Source organism: Scyliorhinus torazame, chromosome 8 (assembly GCF_047496885.1).
Source record: "Scyliorhinus torazame isolate Kashiwa2021f chromosome 8, sScyTor2.1, whole genome shotgun sequence".
Classification (NCBI taxonomy): domain Eukaryota; kingdom Metazoa; phylum Chordata; class Chondrichthyes; order Carcharhiniformes; family Scyliorhinidae; genus Scyliorhinus; species Scyliorhinus torazame.
The window spans coordinates 263,969,831-263,990,061 of NC_092714.1; the positions used below are offsets into that span (position 1 = coordinate 263,969,831).

At 49.5% G+C, this 20,231-nt stretch overlaps 1 protein-coding gene across 2 annotated transcripts in view; it reads left to right on the top strand.

Moving 5' to 3' along the window:
- pnp4a (purine nucleoside phosphorylase 4a) overlaps positions 1-19,988 on the top strand; it is a 70,245-nt gene extending 50,257 nt beyond the window's left edge. For both annotated transcript variants that reach the window (XM_072515243.1, XM_072515244.1), the window contains exon 6: positions 19,599-19,988. In XM_072515243.1, the coding sequence (XP_072371344.1) occupies positions 19,599-19,861 (263 nt within the window). In that variant the 3' untranslated portion in view covers positions 19,862-19,988. The remainder of the gene's footprint in view (positions 1-19,598) is intronic.
- Positions 19,989-20,231: the final 243 nt, after the last annotated feature.

Genomic DNA, 20,231 nt, shown 5'->3' on the forward strand with positions numbered 1-20,231 from the left:
GTCAGTGAATGTGCGCGACAGTGAATGTGCGCGACAGTGAATGTGCGCGACAGTGAATGTGCGCGTCAGTGAATGTGCGCGACAGTGAATGTGCGCGACAGTGAATGTGCAAGAAAGTGATTGTGCACATCAGTGAATGTGCGTGTCAGTGAATGTGCAAGACAGTGAATGTGCACGACAGTGAATGTGCAAGACAGTGAATGTGCGTGTTAGTGAATGTGCAAGACAGTGAATGTGCACAACAGTGAATGTGCAAGACAGTGATTGTGCAGATCAGTGAATGTGCGTGTCAGTGAATGTGCAAGACAGTGAATGTGCACGACAGTGAATGTGCAAGACAGTGAATGTGCACCTCAGTGAATGTGCGCGACAGTCAATGTGCGCGACAGTGAATGTGCGCGACAGTGAATGTGCGCAACAGTGAATGTGCGCGACAGTGAATGTGCGTGACAGTGAATGTGCACGCCAGTGAATGTGCGCGACAGTGAATGTGCGCGACAGTCAATGTGCGCGACAGTGAATGTGCGCGACAGTGAATGTGCGCGACAGTGAATGTGCACGCCAGTGAATGTGCGCGACAGTGAATGTGCGCGACAGTCAATGTGCGCGACAGTGAATGTGCAAGACAGTGAATGTGCAAGACAGTGAATGTGCGTGTCAGTGAATGTGCGTGTCAGTGAATGTGCACGACAGTGAATGTGCGCGACAGTGAATGTGCACATCAGTGAATGTGCAAGACAGTGAATGTGCGTGTCAGTGAATGTGCAAGGCAGTGAATGTGCAAGACAGTGAATGTGCGTGTCAGTGAATGTGCACGACAGTGAACGTGCAAGACAGTGAATGTGCGCGCCAGTGAATGTGCAAGACAGTGAATGTGCACGACAGTGAATGTGCACGTCAGTGAAGGTGCGCGACAGTGAATGTGCGCATCAGTGAATGTGCGCGACAGTGAATGTGCGCGACAGTGAATGTGCGCGCCAGTGAATGTGCACATCAGTGAATGTGCGCGACAGTGAATGTGCACGCCAGTGAATGTGCACATCAGTGAATGTGCGTGTCAGTGAATGTGCAAGACAGTGAATGTGCACACCAGTGAATGTGCACATCAGTGAATGTGCACGACAGTGAATGTGCAAGACAGTGAATGTGCGCGACAGTGAATGTGCAAGACAGTGAATGTGCGCGCCAGTGAATGTGCAAGACAGTGATTGTGCACGTCAGTGAATGTGCACATCAGTGAATGTGCGTGTCAGTGAATGTGCACGTCAGTGAATGTGCACGCCAGTGAATGTGCACATCAGTGAATGTGCGCGTCAGTGAATGTGCGCGTCAGTGAATGTGCGCGACAGTGAATGTGCACATCAGTAAATGTGCGTGTCAGTGAATGTGCACGACAGTGAATGTGCACGTCAGTGAATGTGCGTGTCAGTGAATGTGCACGTCAGTGAATGTGCACGCCAGTGAATGTGCACATCAGTGAATGTGCGTGTCAGTGAATGTGCACGCCAGTGAATGTGCACATCAGTGAATGTGCAAGACAGTGAATGTGCGCGACAGTGAATGTGCGCGTCAGTGAATGTGCAAGACAGTGAATGTGCACGCCAGTGAATGTGCGCATCAGTGAATGTGCGCGTCAGTGAATGTGCACGTCAGTGAATGTGCGTGTCAGTGAATGTGCGCGTCAGTGAATGTGCAAGACAGTGAATGTGCAAGACAGTGAATGTGCGTGTCAGTGAATGTGCGTGTCAGTGAATGTGCACATCAGTGAATGTGCGTGTCAGTGAATGTGCACGACAGTGAATGTGCACGTCAGTGAATGTGCGCGTCAGTGAATGTGCAAGACAGTGAATGTGCACGCCAGTGAATGTGCGCATCAGTGAATGTGCACGTCAGTGAATGTGCGTGTCAGTGAATGTGCGCGTCAGTGAATGTGCAAGACAGTGAATGTGCAAGACAGTGAATGTGCGTGTCAGTGAATGTGCGTGTCAGTGAATGTGCACGACAGTGAATGTGAGCGACAGTGAATGTGCGCATCAATGAATGTGCAAGACAGTGAATGTGCGTGTCAGTGAATGTGCAAGGCAGTGAATGTGCAAGACAGTGAATGTGCGTGTCAGTGAATGTGCGCGACAGTGAATGTGCGCGTCAGTGAATGTGCGCGTCAGTGAATGTGCGCGACAGTGAATGTGCGCGACAGTGAATGTGCGCGCCAGTGAGTGTGCGTGTCAGTGAATGTGCGCGACAGTGAGTGTGCGCGACAGTGAATGTGCACGACAGTGAATGTGCGCATCAGTGAATGTGCGCGTCAGTGAATGTGCACATCAGTGAATGTGCGTGTCAGTGAATGTGCGCGTCAGTGAATGTGCGTGTCAGTGAATGTGCGTGTCAGTGAATGTGCACGACAGTGAATGTGCGCGACAGTGAATGTGCACATCAATGAATGTGCAAGACAGTGAATGTGCGTGTCAGTGAATGTGCAAGGCAGTGAATGTGCAAGACAGTGAATGTGCGTATCAGTGAATGTGCGCGACAGTGAATGTGCAAGACAGTGAATGTGCGCGACAGTGAATGTGCAAGACAGTGAATGTGCATGTCAGTGAAAGTGCGCGACAGTGAATGTGCAGTGAATGTGCGCGACAGTGAATGTGCGCGACAGTGAATGTGCACGTCAGTGAATGTGCGCGACAGTGAATGTGCACGACAGTGAATGTGCACATCAGTGAATGTGCGTGTCAGTGAATGTGCACGACAGTGAATGTGCACATCAGTGAATGTGCGTGTCAGTGAATGTGCACATCAGTGAATGTGCGTGTCAGTGAATGTGCACATCAGTGAATGTGCGTGTCAGTGAATGTGCGCGACAGTAAATGTGCGCGTCAGTGAATGTGCGCGACAGTGAATGTGCACATCAGTGAATGTGCGTGTCAGTCAATGTGCACGACAGTGAATGTGCACATCAGTGAATGTGCGTGTCAGTGAATGTGCGCGTCAGTGAATGTGCGCGACAGAGAATGTGTGCCTCAGTGAATGTGCGCGACAGTGAATGTGCGCGACAGTGAATGTGCGCGTCAGTGAATGTGCAAGACAGTGAATGTGCGCGACAGTGAATGTGCACGACAGTGAATGTGCGCGACAGTGAATGTGCACATCAGTGAATGTGCGTGTCAGTGAATGTGCACGACAGTGAATGTGCACATCAGTGAATGTGCGCGACAGTGAATGTGCGCGACAGTGAATGTGCAAGACAGTGAATGTGCGCGAAAGTGAATGTGCACGACAGTGAATGTGCGCATCAGTGAATGTGCGCGTCAGTGAATGTGCACATCAGTGAATGTGCGTGTCAGTGAATGTGCGCGTCAGTGAATGTGCGTGTCAGTGAATGTGCGTGTCAGTGAATGTGCACGACAGTGAATGTGCGCGACAGTGAATGTGCACATCAATGAAGGTGCAAGACAGTGAATGTGCGTGTCAGTGAATGTGCAAGGCAGTGAATGTGCAAGACAGTGAATGTGCGTATCAGTGAATGTGCGCGACAGTGAATGTGCAAGACAGTGAATGTGCGCGACAGTGAATGTGCAAGACAGTGAATGTGCGTGTCAGTGAATGTGCGCGACAGTGAATGTGCAGTGAATGTGCGCGACAGTGAATGTGCGCGACAGTGAATGTGCACGTCAGTGAATGTGCGCGACAGTGAATGTGCACGACAGTGAATGTGCACATCAGTGAATGTGCGTGTCAGTGAATGTGCACGACAGTGAATGTGCACATCAGTGAATGTGCGTGTCAGTGAATGTGCACATCAGTGAATGTGCGTGTCAGTGAATGTGCACATCAGTGAATGTGCGTGTCAGTGAATGTGCGCGACAGTAAATGTGCGCGTCAGTGAATGTGCGCGACAGTGAATGTGCACATCAGTGAATGTGCGTGTCAGTGAATGTGCACGACAGTGAATGTGCACATCAGTGAATGTGCGTGTCAGTGAATGTGCGTGTCAGTGAATGTGCACATCAGTGAATGTGCGTGTCAGTGAATGTGCGCGTCAGTGAATGTGCGTGTCAGTGAATGTGCGTGTCAGTGAATGTGCACGACAGTGAATGTGCGCGACAGTGAATGTGCACATCAGTGAATGTGCAAGACAGTGAATGTGCATGTCAGTGAATGTGCAAGGCAGTGAATGTGCAAGACAGTGAATGTGCGTGTCAGTGAATGTGCGCGACAGTGAATGTGCGCGACAGTGAATGTGCAAGACAGTGAATGTGCGCGACAGTGAATGTACGCGACAGTGAATGTGCAAGACAGTGAATGTGCGCGCCAGTGAATGTGGAAGACTGTGAATGTGCACGTCAGTGAATGTGCGCGACAGTGAATGTGCACATCAGTGAATGTGCGCGTCAGTGAATGTGCGTGTCAGTGAATGTGCGTGTCAGTGAATGTGCACGACAGTGAATGTGCGCGACAGTGAATGTGCACATCAATGAATGTGCATGACAGTGAATGTGCGTGTCAGTGAATGTGCAAGGCAGTGAATGTGCAAGACAGTGAATGTGCGTATCAGTGAATGTGCGCGACAGTGAATGTGCAAGACAGTGAATGTGCGCGACAGTGAATGTGCAAGACAGTGAATGTGCATGTCAGTGAATGTGCGCGACAGTGAATGTGCAGTGAATGTGCGCGACAGTGAATGTGCACGTCAGTGAATGTGCGCGACAGTGAATGTGCACGACAGTGAATGTGCACATCAGTGAATGTGCGTGTCAGTGAATGTGCACGACAGTGAATGTGCACATCAGTGAATGTGCGTGTCAGTGAATGTGCACATCAGTGAATGTGCGTGTCAGTGAATGTGCACATCAGTGAATGTGCGTGTCAGTGAATGTGCGCGACAGTAAATGTGCGCGTCAGTGAATGTGCGCGACAGTGAATGTGCACATCAGTGAATGTGCGTGTCAGTGAATGTGCACGACAGTGAATGTGCACATCAGTGAATGTGCGTGTCAGTGAATGTGCGCGTCAGTGAATGTGCGCGACAGAGAATGTGTGCCTCAGTGAATGTGCGCGACAGTGAATGTGCGCGACAGTGAATGTGCGCGTCAGTGAATGTGCGCGACAGTGAATGTGCACATCAGTGAATGTGCGTGTCAGTGAATGTGCACGACAGTGAATGTGCACATCAGTGAATGTGCGCGACAGTGAATGTGCGCGACAGTGAATGTGCGCGTCAGTGAATGTGCAAGACAGTGAATGTGCGCGAAAGTGAATGTGCACGACAGTGAATGTGCGCATCAGTGAATGTGCGCGTCAGTGAATGTGCACATCAGTGAATGTGCGTGTCAGTGAATGTGCGCGTCAGTGAATGTGCGTGTCAGTGAATGTGCGTGTCAGTGAATGTGCACGACAGTGAATGTGCGCGACAGTGAATGTGCACATCAATGAAGGTGCAAGACAGTGAATGTGCGTATCAGTGAATGTGCAAGGCAGTGAATGTGCAAGACAGTGAATGTGCGTATCAGTGAATGTGCGCGACAGTGAATGTGCAAGACAGTGAATGTGCGCGACAGTGAATGTGCAAGACAGTGAATGTGCGTGTCAGTGAATGTGCGCGACAGTGAATGTGCAGTGAATGTGCGCGACAGTGAATGTGCGCGACAGTGAATGTGCACGTCAGTGAATGTGCGCGACAGTGAATGTGCACGACAGTGAATGTGCACATCAGTGAATGTGCGTGTCAGTGAATGTGCACGACAGTGAATGTGCACATCAGTGAATGTGCGTGTCAGTGAATGTGCACATCAGTGAATGTGCGTGTCAGTGAATGTGCACATAAGTGAATGTGCGTGTCAGTGAATGTGCGCGACAGTAAATGTGCGCGTCAGTGAATGTGCGCGACAGTGAATGTGCACATCAGTGAATGTGCGTGTCAGTGAATGTGCACGACAGTAAATGTGCACATCAGTGAATGTGCGTGTCAGTGAATGTGCGCGTCAGTGAATGTGCAAGACAGTGAATGTGCACGCCAGTGAATATGCGCATCAGTGAATGTGCGCGTCAGTGAATGTGCACATCAGTGAATGTGCGTGTCAGTGAATGTGCGCGTCAGTGAATGTGCGTGTCAGTGAATGTGCGTGTCAGTGAATGTGCACGACAGTGAATGTGCGCGACAGTGAATGTGCACATCAGTGAATGTGCAAGACAGTGAATGTGCGTGTCAGTGAATGTGCAAGGCAGTGAATGTGCAAGACAGTGAATGTGCGTGTCAGTGAATGTGCGCGACAGTGAATGTGCGCGACAGTGAATGTGCAAGACAGTGAATGTGCGCGACAGTGAATGTACGCGACAGTGAATGTGCAAGACAGTGAATGTGCGCGCCAGTGAATGTGCAAGACTGTGAATGTGCACGTCAGTGAATGTGCGCGACAGTGAATGTGCACATCAGTGAATGTGCGCGACAGTGAATGTGCGCGACAGTGAATGTGCGCGCCAGTGAATGTGCACATCAGTGAATGTGCGCGACAGTGAATGTGCACGCCAGTGAATGTGCGCGACAGTGAATGTGCACGCCAGTGAATGTGCACATCAGTGAATGTGCGCGACAGTGAATGTGCACGCCAGTGAATGTGCACATCAGTGAATGTGCGCGACAGTGAATGTGCGCGACAGTGAATGTGCACGCCAGTGAATGTGCACATCAGTGAATGTGCACGACAGTGAATGTGCGCGACAGCGAATGTGCACGACAGTGAATGTGCACATCAGTGAATGTGCGTGTCAGTGAATGTGCACGACAGTGAATGTGCACATCAGTGAATGTGCATGTCAGTGAATGTGCGCGTCAGTGAATGTGCCAGTGAATGTGCGCATCAGTGAATGTGCGCGTCAGTGAATGTGCACATCAGTGAATGTGCGTGTCAGTGAATGTGCGCGTCAGTGAATGTGCGCGTCAGTGAATGTGCAAGACAGTGAATGTGCAAGACAGTGAATGTGCGTGTCAGTGAATGTGCGTGACAGTGAATGTGCATGACAGTGAATGTGCACGACAGTGAATGTGCACATCAGTGAATGTGCAAGACAGTGAATGTGCGTGTCAGTGAATGTGCAAGGCAGTGAATGTGCAAGACAGTGAATGTGCGCATCAGTGAATGTGCGTGTCAGTGAATGTGCGCGTCAGTGAATGTGCGTGTCAGTGAATGTGCGTGTCAGTGAATGTGCACGACAGTGAATGTGCGCGACAGTGAATGTGCACATCAATGAAGGTGCAAGACAGTGAATGTGCGTATCAGTGAATGTGCAAGGCAGTGAATGTGCAAGACAGTGAATGTGCGTATCAGTGAATGTGCGCGACAGTGAATGTGCAAGACAGTGAATGTGCGCGACAGTGAATGTGCAAGACAGTGAATGTGCGTGTCAGTGAATGTGCGCGACAGTGAATGTGCAGTGAATGTGCGCGACAGTGAATGTGCGCGACAGTGAATGTGCACGTCAGTGAATGTGCGCGACAGTGAATGTGCACGACAGTGAATGTGCACATCAGTGAATGTGCGTGTCAGTGAATGTGCACGACAGTGAATGTGCACATCAGTGAATGTGCGTGTCAGTGAATGTGCACATCAGTGAATGTGCGTGTCAGTGAATGTGCACATAAGTGAATGTGCGTGTCAGTGAATGTGCGCGACAGTAAATGTGCGCGTCAGTGAATGTGCGCGACAGTGAATGTGCACATCAGTGAATGTGCGTGTCAGTGAATGTGCACGACAGTAAATGTGCACATCAGTGAATGTGCGTGTCAGTGAATGTGCGCGTCAGTGAATGTGCAAGACAGTGAATGTGCACGCCAGTGAATATGCGCATCAGTGAATGTGCGCGTCAGTGAATGTGCACATCAGTGAATGTGCGTGTCAGTGAATGTGCGCGTCAGTGAATGTGCGTGTCAGTGAATGTGCGTGTCAGTGAATGTGCACGACAGTGAATGTGCGCGACAGTGAATGTGCACATCAGTGAATGTGCAAGACAGTGAATGTGCGTGTCAGTGAATGTGCAAGGCAGTGAATGTGCAAGACAGTGAATGTGCGTGTCAGTGAATGTGCGCGACAGTGAATGTGCGCGACAGTGAATGTGCAAGACAGTGAATGTGCGCGACAGTGAATGTACGCGACAGTGAATGTGCAAGACAGTGAATGTGCGCGCCAGTGAATGTGCAAGACTGTGAATGTGCACGTCAGTGAATGTGCGCGACAGTGAATGTGCACATCAGTGAATGTGCGCGACAGTGAATGTGCGCGACAGTGAATGTGCGCGCCAGTGAATGTGCACATCAGTGAATGTGCGCGACAGTGAATGTGCACGCCAGTGAATGTGCGCGACAGTGAATGTGCACGCCAGTGAATGTGCACATCAGTGAATGTGCGCGACAGTGAATGTGCACGCCAGTGAATGTGCACATCAGTGAATGTGCGCGACAGTGAATGTGCGCGACAGTGAATGTGCACGCCAGTGAATGTGCACATCAGTGAATGTGCACGACAGTGAATGTGCGCGACAGCGAATGTGCACGACAGTGAATGTGCACATCAGTGAATGTGCGTGTCAGTGAATGTGCACGACAGTGAATGTGCACATCAGTGAATGTGCATGTCAGTGAATGTGCGCGTCAGTGAATGTGCCAGTGAATGTGCGCATCAGTGAATGTGCGCGTCAGTGAATGTGCACATCAGTGAATGTGCGTGTCAGTGAATGTGCGCGTCAGTGAATGTGCGCGTCAGTGAATGTGCAAGACAGTGAATGTGCAAGACAGTGAATGTGCGTGTCAGTGAATGTGCGTGACAGTGAATGTGCATGACAGTGAATGTGCACGACAGTGAATGTGCACATCAGTGAATGTGCAAGACAGTGAATGTGCGTGTCAGTGAATGTGCAAGGCAGTGAATGTGCAAGACAGTGAATGTGCGCGTCAGTGAATGTGCGTGTCAGTGAATGTGCGCGACAGTGAGTGTGCGCGACAGTGAACGTGCACGACAGTGAACGTGCGCGTCAGTGAATGTGCAAGACAGTGAATGTGCGCGACAGTGAATGTGCACGACAGTGAATGTGCAAGACAGTGAATGTGCAAGACAGTGAATGTGCAAGACAGTGAATGTGCAGTGAATGTGCGCGTCAGTGAATGTGCAAGACAGTGAATGTGCAAGACAGTGAATGTGCAAGACAGTGAATGTGCAAGACAGTGAATGTGCAGTGAATGTGCGCGTCAGTGAATGTGCAAGACAGTGAATGTGCAAGACAGTGAATGTGTGCGCCAGTGAATGTGCGCGTCAGTGAATGTGCGCGACAGTGAATGTGCACGACAGTGAATGTGCGCGTCAGTGAATGTGCAAGACAGTGAATGTGCACGTCAGTGAATGTGCAAGACAGTGAATGTGCAAGACAGTGAATGTGCGTGTCAGTGAATGTGCATGTCAGTGAATGTGCGTGTCAGTGAATGTGCGTGTAAGTGAATGTGCGTGTCAGTGAATGTGCACGACAGTGAATGTGCGTGTCAGTGAATGTGCAGTGAATGTGCATGTCAGTGAATGTGCACGACAGTGAATGTGTGTCAGTGAATGTGCGTGTCAGTGAATGTGCGCGACAGTGAATGTGCGCGACAGTGAATGTGCGTGTCAGTGAATGTCCAAGACAGTGAATGTCCAAGACAGTGAATGTGCGTGTCAGTGAATGTGCGTGTCAGTGAATGTGCGCGACAGTGAATGTGCACGACAGTGAATGTGCACGACAGTGAATGTGCACATCAGTGAATGTGCAAGATAGTGAATGTGCGTGTCAGTGAATGTGCAAGGCAGTGAATGTGCAAGACAGTGAATGTGCGCGTCAGTGAATGTGCGTGTCAGTGAATGTGCGCGACAGTGAGTGTGCGCGACAGTGAACGTGCACGACAGTGAACGTGCGCGTCAGTGAATGTGCAAGACAGTGAATGTGCGCGACAGTGAATGTGCACGACAGTGAATGTGCGCGTCAGTGTATGTGCAAGACAGTGAATGTGCAAGACAGTGAATGTGCAAGACAGTGAATGTGCAAGACAGTGAATGTGCAGTGAATGTGCGCGTCAGTGAATGTGCAAGACAGTGAATGTGCAAGACAGTGAATGTGCAAGACAGTGAATGTGCAAGACAGTGAATGTGCAGTGAATGTGCGCGTCAGTGAATGTGCAAGACAGTGAATGTGCAAGACAGTGAATGTGTGCGCCAGTGAATGTGCGCGTCAGTGAATGTGCGCGACAGTGAATGTGCACGACAGTGAATGTGCGCGTCAGTGAATGTGCAAGACAGTGAATGTGCACGTCAGTGAATGTGCAAGACAGTGAATGTGCAAGACAGTGAATGTGCGTGTCAGTGAATGTGCGTGTCAGTGAATGTGCGTGTCAGTGAATGTGCGTGTAAGTGAATGTGCGTGTCAGTGAATGTGCACGACAGTGAATGTGCGTGTCAGTGAATGTGCAGTGAATGTGCATGTCAGTGAATGTGCACGACAGTGAATGTGTGTCAGTGAATGTGCGTGTCAGTGAATGTGCGCGACAGTGAATGTGCGCGACAGTGAATGTGCGTGTCAGTGAATGTCCAAGACAGTGAATGTCCAAGACAGTGAATGTGCGTGTCAGTGAATGTGCGTGTCAGTGAATGTGCGCGACAGTGAATGTGCAAGACAGTGAATGTGCGTGTCAGTGAATGTGCGTGTCTTTGAATGTGCGTGACAGTGAATGTGCGCGTCAGTGAATGTGCACGACAGTGAATGTGCGCGCCAGTGAATGTGCGTGTCAGTGAATGTGCGCGACAGTGAGTGCGCGACAGTGAACGTGCACGACAGTGAACGTGCGCGTCAGTGAATGTGCAAGACAGTGAATGTGCGCGACAGTGAATGTGCGCGACAGTGAATGTGCACGACAGTGAATGTGCGCGTCAGTGAATGTGCAAGACAGTGAATGTGCGTGTCAGTGAATGTGCAAGACAGTGAATGTGCAAGACAGTGAATGTGCAAGACAGTGAATGTGCAGTGAATGTGCGCGACAGTGAATGTGCACGACAGTGAATGTGCGCGACAGTGAATGTGCACGACAGTGAATGTGCGCGTCAGTGAATGTGCAAGACAGTGAATGTGCACGTCAGTGAATGTGCAAGACAGTGAATGTGCAAGACAGTGAATGTGCAAGACAGTGAATGTGCAGTGAATGTGCGCGTCAGTGAATGTGCAAGACAGTGAATGTGCGTGTCAGTGAATGTGCAAGACAGTGAATGTGCAAGACAGTGAATGTGCAAGACAGTGAATGTGCAGTGAATGTGCGCGACAGTGAATGTGCACGACAGTGAATGTGCGCGACAGTGAATGTGCACGACAGTGAATGTGCGCGTCAGTGAATGTGCAAGACAGTGAATGTGCACGTCAGTGAATGTGCAAGACAGTGAATGTGCAAGACAGTGAATGTGCAAGACAGTGAATGTGTGCGCTAGTGAATGTGCGCGTCAGTGAATGTGCGCGACAGTGAATGTGCGGTCAGTGAATGTGCGCGACAGTGAATGTGCAAGACAGTGAATGTGCAAGACAGTGAATGTGCGTGTAAGTGAATGTGCAAGACAGTGAATGTGCGTGTCAGTGAATGTGCAAGACAGTGAATGTGCAAGACAGTGAATGTGCGTGACAGTGAATGTGCAGTGAATGTGCGTGTCAGTGAATGTGCGTGTTAGTGAATGTGCACGACAGTGAATGTGTGTGTCAGTGAATGTGCACGACAGTGAATGTGCGTGTCAGTGAATGTGCGCGTCAGTGAATGTGCGTGTCAGTGAATGTGCGCGACAGTGAATGTGCGCGACAGTGAATGTGCACGACAGTGAATGTGCGCGTCAGTGTATGTGCAAGACAGTGAATGTGCAAGACAGTGAATGTGCAAGACAGTGAATGTGCAAGACAGTGAATGTGCAGTGAATGTGCGCGTCAGTGAATGTGCAAGACAGTGAATGTGCAAGACAGTGAATGTGCAAGACAGTGAATGTGCAAGACAGTGAATGTGCAGTGAATGTGCGCGTCAGTGAATGTGCAAGACAGTGAATGTGCAAGACAGTGAATGTGTGCGCCAGTGAATGTGCGCGTCAGTGAATGTGCGCGACAGTGAATGTGCACGACAGTGAATGTGCGCGTCAGTGAATGTGCAAGACAGTGAATGTGCACGTCAGTGAATGTGCAAGACAGTGAATGTGCGTGTCAGTGAATGTGCATGTCAGTGAATGTGCGTGTCAGTGAATGTGCGTGTAAGTGAATGTGCGTGTCAGTGAATGTGCACGACAGTGAATGTGCGTGTCAGTGAATGTGCAGTGAATGTGCATGTCAGTGAATGTGCACGACAGTGAATGTGTGTCAGTGAATGTGCGTGTCAGTGAATGTGCAAGACAGTGAATGTGCGTGTCAGTGAATGTGCGTGTCAGTGAATGTGCAAGACAGTGAATGTGCAGTGAATGTGCGCGACAGTGAATGTGCAAGACAGTGAATATGCGCATCAGTGAATGTGCGCGACAGTGAATGTGCGTGTCAGTGAATGTGCGTGACAGTGAATGTGCGCGACAGTGAATGTGCGTGTCAGTGAATGTGCGCGACAGTGAATGTGCGCGACAGTGAATGTGCAAGACAGTGAATGTGCGTGTCAGTGAATGTGCGTGTCAGTGAATGTGCGCGACAGTGAATGTGCGCGACAGTGAATGTGCAAGACAGTAAATGTGCAAGACAGTGAATGTGCGTGTCAGTGAATGTGCAAGACAGTGAATGTGCGCGACAGTGAATGTGCAAGACAGTGAATGTGCAGTGAATGTGCAAGACAGTGAATGTGCGTGTCAGTGAATGTGCGCGTCAGTGAATGTGCAAGACAGTGAATGTGCAAGACAGTGAATGTGCGTGTCAGTGAATGTGCAAGACAGTGAATGTGCGTGTCAGTGAATGTGCGTGTCAGTGAATGTGCGCGTCTGTGAATGTGCGCGTCAGTGAATGTGCGCGTCAGTGAATGTCCGCGTCAGTGAATGTCCGCGTCAGTGAATGTGCGAGACAGTGAATGTGCGTGTTAGTGAATGTGCAAGACAGTGAATGTGCAGTGAATGTGCGTGTCAGTAAATGTGCACATCAGTGAATGTGCATGCCAGTGAAGGTGCATGCCACTGAATAAGCACGACAGTGAATGTGCGTGTCAGTAAATGTGCACATCAGTGAATGTACACGACAGTGAATGTGCACGACAGTGAATGTGCACGACAGTAAATGTGCATGCCACTGAATGAGCACGACAGTGAATGTGCGCGACAGTGAATGTGCGTGTCAGTGAATGTGCACATCAGTGATTGTGCGCGACAGTGAATGTGCGCGACAGTGAATGTGCACGCCAGTGAATGTGCGCGACAGTGAATGTGCAAGACAGTGAATGTGCGTGTTAGTGAATGTGCAAGACAGTGAATGTGCAAGACAGTGAATGTGCGTGTCAGTGAATGTGCACATCAGTGAATGTACACGACAGTGAATGTGCACGACAGTGAATGTGCACGACAGTAAATGTGCATGCCACTGAATGAGCATGACAGTGAATGTGCGCGACAGTGAATGTGCGTGTCAGTGAATGTGCACATCAGTGATTGTGCGCGACAGTGAATGTGCGTGTCAGTGAATGTGCACATCAGTGATTGTGCGCGACAGTGAATGTGCGTGTCAGTGAATGTGCGTGTCAGTGAATGTGCGCGTCAGTGAATGTGCGTGTCAGTGAATGTGCGCGACAGTGAAGTGCGCGACAGTGAATGTGCAAGACAGTGAATGTGCGTGTCAGGGAATGTGCGTGTCAGTGAATGTGCAAGACAGTGAATGTGCAAGACAGTGAATGTGCGTGTCAGTGAATGTGCGTGTCAGTGAATGTGCGTGTCAGTGAATGTGCATGTCAGTGAATGTGCGTGACAGTGAATGTGCAGTGAATGTGCGTGTCAGTGAATGTGCGTGTTAGTGAATGTGCACGACAGTGAATGTGTGTGTCAGTGAATGTGCACGACAGTGAATGTGCGTGTCAGTGAATGTGCGCGTCAGTGAATGTGCGTGTCAGTGAATGTGCGCGACAGTGAAGTGCGCGACAGTGAATGTGCAAGACAGTGAATGTGCGTGTCAGGGAATGTGCGTGTCAGTGAATGTGCAAGACAGTGAATGTGCAAGACAGTGAATGTGCATGTCAGTGAATGTGCGTGTCAGTGAATGTGCGTGTCAGTGAATGTGCATGTCAGTGAATGTGCACGACAGTGAATGTGCGTGTCAGTGAATGTGCATGTCAGTGAATGTGCACGACAGTGAATGTGTGTGTCAGTGAATGTGCGTGTCAGTGAATGTGCGCGACAGTGAATGTGCGCGACAGTGAATGTGCGCGACAGTGAATGTGCGTGTCAGTGAATGTGCGCGACAGTGAATGTCCAAGACAGTGAATGTGCAAGACAGTGAATGTGCGTGTCAGTGAATGTGCGTGTCAGTGAATGTGCGCGACAGTGAATGTGCAAGACAGTGAATGTGCGTGTCAGTGAATGTGCGTGTCAGTGAATGTGCGTGTCAGTGAATGTGCATGACAGTGAATGTGCAAGACAGTGAATGTGCGTGTCAGTGAATGTGCGTGTCAGTGAATGTGCAAGACAGTGAATGTGCGCGACAGTGTATGTGCGTGTCAGTGAATGTGCGCGTCAGTGAATGTGCATGACAGTGAATGTGCAAGACAGTGAATGTGCAAGACAGTGAATGTGCGCGTCAGTGAATGTGCAAGACAGTGAATGTGCAAGACAGTGAATGTGCGCGTCAGTGAATGTGCAAGACAGTGAATGTGCAAGACAGTGAATGTGCACGACAGTGAATGTGCACGCCAGTGAATGTGTAAGACAGTGAATGTGTGCGTCAGTGAATGTGCAAGACAGTGATTGTGCGCGACAGTGAATGTGCGTGTCAGTGAATGTGCACATCAGTGATTGTGCGCGACAGTGAATGTGCGTGTCAGTGAATGTGCGTGTCAGTGAATGTGCGCGTCAGTGAATGTGCGTGTCAGTGAATGTGCGCGACAGTGAAGTGCGCGACAGTGAATGTGCAAGACAGTGAATGTGCGTGTCAGGGAATGTGCGTGTCAGTGAATGTGCAAGACAGTGAATGTGCAAGACAGTGAATGTGCGTGTCAGTGAATGTGCGTGTCAGTGAATGTGCGTGTCAGTGAATGTGCATGTCAGTGAATGTGCGTGACAGTGAATGTGCAGTGAATGTGCGTGTCAGTGAATGTGCGTGTTAGTGAATGTGCACGACAGTGAATGTGTGTGTCAGTGAATGTGCACGACAGTGAATGTGCGTGTCAGTGAATGTGCGCGTCAGTGAATGTGCGTGTCAGTGAATGTGCGCGACAGTGAAGTGCGCGACAGTGAATGTGCAAGACAGTGAATGTGCGTGTCAGGGAATGTGCGTGTCAGTGAATGTGCAAGACAGTGAATGTGCAAGACAGTGAATGTGCATGTCAGTGAATGTGCGTGTCAGTGAATGTGCGTGTCAGTGAATGTGCATGTCAGTGAATGTGCACGACAGTGAATGTGCGTGTCAGTGAATGTGCATGTCAGTGAATGTGCACGACAGTGAATGTGTGTGTCAGTGAATGTGCGTGTCAGTGAATGTGCGCGACAGTGAATGTGCGCGACAGTGAATGTGCGCGACAGTGAATGTGCGTGTCAGTGAATGTGCGCGACAGTGAATGTCCAAGACAGTGAATGTGCAAGACAGTGAATGTGCGTGTCAGTGAATGTGCGTGTCAGTGAATGTGCGCGACAGTGAATGTGCAAGACAGTGAATGTGCGTGTCAGTGAATGTGCGTGTCAGTGAATGTGCGTGTCAGTGAATGTGCATGACAGTGAATGTGCAAGACAGTGAATGTGCGTGTCAGTGAATGTGCGTGTCAGTGAATGTGCAAGACAGTGAATGTGCGCGACAGTGTATGTGCGTGTCAGTGAATGTGCGCGTCAGTGAATGTGCATGACAGTGAATGTGCAAGACAGTGAATGTGCAAGACAGTGAATGTGCGCGTCAGTGAATGTGCAAGACAGTGAATGTGCAAGACAGTGAATGTGCACGACAGTGAATGTGCACGCCAGTGAATGTGTAAGACAGTGAATGTGTGCGTCAGTGAATGTGCAAGACAGTGAATGTGCAAGACAGTGAATGTGCGCGACAGTGAACGTGCAAGACAGTGAACGTGCAAGACAGTGAATGTGCAAGACAGTGAATGTGCGTGTCAGTGAATGTGCGCGACAGTGAATGTGCAAGACAGTGAATGTGCACGTCAGTGAATGTGCGCGACAGTGAATGTGCGCGACAGTGAACGTGCAAGACAGTGAATTTGCAAGACAGTGAATGTGCGTGTCAGTGAATGTGCAAGACAGTGAATGTGCAGTGAATGTGCGTGTCAGTGAATGTGCGTGTCAGTGAATGTGCGCGACAGTGAATGTGCGCGACAGTGAATGTGCAAGACAGTGAATGTGCGTGTTAGTGAATGTGCAAGACAGTGAATGTGCAGTGAATGTGCGCGTCAGTGAATGTGCGCGTCAGTGAATGTGCAGTGCAGTGAATGTGCAAGACAGTGAATGTGCAAGACAGTGAATGTGCGTGTCAGTGAATGTGCGTGTCAGTGAATGTGCACGACAGTGAATGTGCAGTGCAGTGAATGTGCGTGTCAGTGAATATGCGTGTCAGTGAATGTGCGTGTCAGTGAATGTGCGCGACAGTGAATGTGCGCGACAGTGAATGTGCGCGACAGTGAATGTGCAAGACAGTGAATGTGCGTGTCAGTGAATGTGCGTGTCAGTGAATGTGCAAGACAGTGAATGTGCGTGTCAGTGAATGTGCGTGTCAGTGAATGTGCAAGACAGTGAATGTGCAGTGAATGTGCGCGACAGTGAATGTGCAAGACAGTGAATATGCGCATCAGTGAATGTGCGCGACAGTGAATGTGCGTGTCAGTGAATGTGCGTGACAGTGAATGTGCGCGACAGTGAATGTGCGTGTCAGTGAATGTGCGCGACAGTGAATGTGCGCGACAGTGAATGTGCAAGACAGTGAATGTGCGTGTCAGTGAATGTGCGTGTCAGTGAATGTGCGCGACAGTGAATGTGCGCGACAGTGAATGTGCAAGACAGTAAATGTGCAAGACAGTGAATGTGCGTGTCAGTGAATGTGCAAGACAGTGAATGTGCGCGACAGTGAATGTGCAAGACAGTGAATGTGCAGTGAATGTGCAAGACAGTGAATGTGCGTGTCAGTGAATGTGCAAGACAGTGAATGTGCAAGACAGTGAATGTGCGTGTCAGTGAATGTGCAAGACAGTGAATGTGCGTGTCAGTGAATGTGCGTGTCAGTGAATGTTAGCGTCTGTGAATGTGCGCGTCAGTGAATGTGCGCGTCAGTGAATGTCCGCGTCAGTGAATGTCCGCGTCAGTGAATGTGCGAGACAGTGAATGTGCGTGTTAGTGAATGTGCAAGACAGTGAATGTGCAGTGAATGTGCGTGTCAGTAAATGTGCACATCAGTGAATGTGCATGCCAGTGAAGGTGCATGCCACTGAATAAGCACGACAGTGAATGTGCGTGTCAGTAAATGTGCACATCAGTGAATGTACACGACAGTGAATGTGCACGACAGTGAATGTGCACGACAGTAAATGTGCATGCCACTGAATGAGCACGACAGTGAATGTGCGCGACAGTGAATGTGCGTGTCAGTGAATGTGCACATCAGTGATTGTGCGCGACAGTGAATGTGCGCGACAGTGAATGTGCACGCCAGTGAATGTGCGCGACAGTGAATGTGCAAGACAGTGAATGTGCGTGTTAGTGAATGTGCAAGACAGTGAATGTGCAAGACAGTGAATGTGCGTGTCAGTGAATGTGCACATCAGTGAATGTACACGACAGTGAATGTGCACGACAGTGAATGTGCACGACAGTAAATGTGCATGCCACTGAATGAGCATGACAGTGAATGTGCGCGACAGTGAATGTGCGTGTCAGTGAATGTGCACATCAGTGATTGTGCGCGACAGTGAATATGCGCGACAGTGAATGTGCACGCCAGTGAATGTGCGCGACAGTGAATGTGCAAGACAGTGAATGTGCAAGACAGTGAATGTGCGTGTTAGTGAATGTGCAAGACAGTGAATGTGCAAGACAGTGAATGTGCGTGTCAGTGAATGTGCGTGTCAGTGAATGTGCAAGACAGTGAATGTGCGTGTCAGTGAATGTGCATGTGAGTAAATGTGCACATCAGTGAATGTGCGCGACAGTGAATGTGCGCGCCAGTGAATGTGTAAGACAGTGAATGTGCGTGTCAGTAAATGTGCGCGACAGTGAATGTGCAAGACAGTGAATGTGCGTGTCAGTGAATGTGCGCGTCAGTGAATGTGCGCGACAGTGAATGTGCAAGACAGTGAATGTGCGTGTCAGTGAATGTGCAAGACAGTGAATGTGCAAGACAGTGAATGTGCGCGACAGTGATGTGCTAGACAGTGAATGTGCGCGACAGTGAATGTGCACGACAGTGTATGTGCGTGTCAGTGATTGTGCACGACAGTGAATGTGCGTGTCAGTGAATGTGCACGACAGTGTATGTGCGTGTCAGTGATTATGCACGACAGTGAATGTGCGTGTCAGTGAATGTGCGCGACAGTGAATGTGCACGACAGTGAATGTGCGTGTCAGTGAATGTGCGCGACAGTGAATGTGCAAGACAGTGAATGTGCACTGAATGTGCGTGTCAGTGAATGTGCGTGTCAGTGAATGTGCAAGACAGTGAATGTGCGTGTCAGTGAATGTTTACGACGTGAATGTGCACGACAGTGAATGTGCGCAACAGTGAATGTGCATGGTCAGTGAGTGAGTAAGTGTGTGAATGGCAGTAAGTGTATGTGGGAATGAGTGTGAGTGAGTGAATGAGTGTGAGTGAGTGAGGATCGTGAGAATGGGTGTAAGGCACACCCACTCTCTCGTACACACTCCTTCACTCCCACACAAGTACACCAATACTCACTCACTCACTCACGGCCCCACAGCAACACATAGCCATGCACCCACAGACAATGAGTGTGGGTGAGTGAGCGAGCACCCTGAGACTGTGAGTGACCCGGAGACACACACACACACACACACACTGAACCCTCTCACCTCATAATTTTTATTGGTTACTCTTTTGTAACCTATCAGATTAATGCTACGACATTACTTTACTTTTGTCCAGCAACTTTTTTTTGAAATTTATTGTTGTGCCAAATGTTATATTTCCAAAGTGTGTTCATCATCGGCCCCTAGAGTCAGAAAGAAATATATATGTCACCGCTCTCAGTGAAAAGGTTGGACAAGCCTGAACTGCAGAGAGCTGGCACAGATTTGGTGGGTTGAATAGTCTCCTTCTGTATTGCAATATCTCTGAGACTCTCATCTCAGGCAATCAAAACCAGTCCGTGGAAATCTCGTGTGTTTGTAGCTTATTTGTGCTGGAAATGAAAGTTTCTTAACTCACTTTTTCTGCTGCCTACCATCCAACAGGGATGAGCACTGTTCCTGAGGTCACTGTTGCTAGACACTGTGGCCTGCGGGTCTTCGGGCTTTCGCTGATCACCAATAAAGTGACGAGGGTGTACGATAGCAATGAGGTGGTGGACCATGAAGCTGTCCTGAGTATTGGCAAGAAGAGGGCACGATTGCTACAAAGTTTTGTAACAGAGCTGGTGGCACGTATGGAATTCAACACTGGCTGCAAAGGTACAGATGAAGAAATGAAACGGATGTCAGGGCCAAGAACAAAGTAAAGGCCCTGTAATTTTTGGAAAATAATTTTGGAGCATATTTCCATACGATTGTTAAAATATCACTCTGGTGGCTGTACCTGCATATCCCTCCACATTGTGAATTACAATAAAAACCTACTTGAAACCAGCTTATTATCAGACGTGGTAAATTAAATAAATAGATTCAGCCACGCCCATGGCCCCTTATGCCCCCATGCCAAGCCCCTTCCACCCACACCCATAGCCCCTCATGCCCCCATGCCAAACCCCTGCCACCCAAGCCCAAGGCCCTTCAGACCCCCATGCCAAGTTCTGCCTATCTGCCCACCCCCATGGACCCTCATGTCCCATGCCAAGCAAAGCCCCTCCACCCCCCCCCTCCCCATGGCCC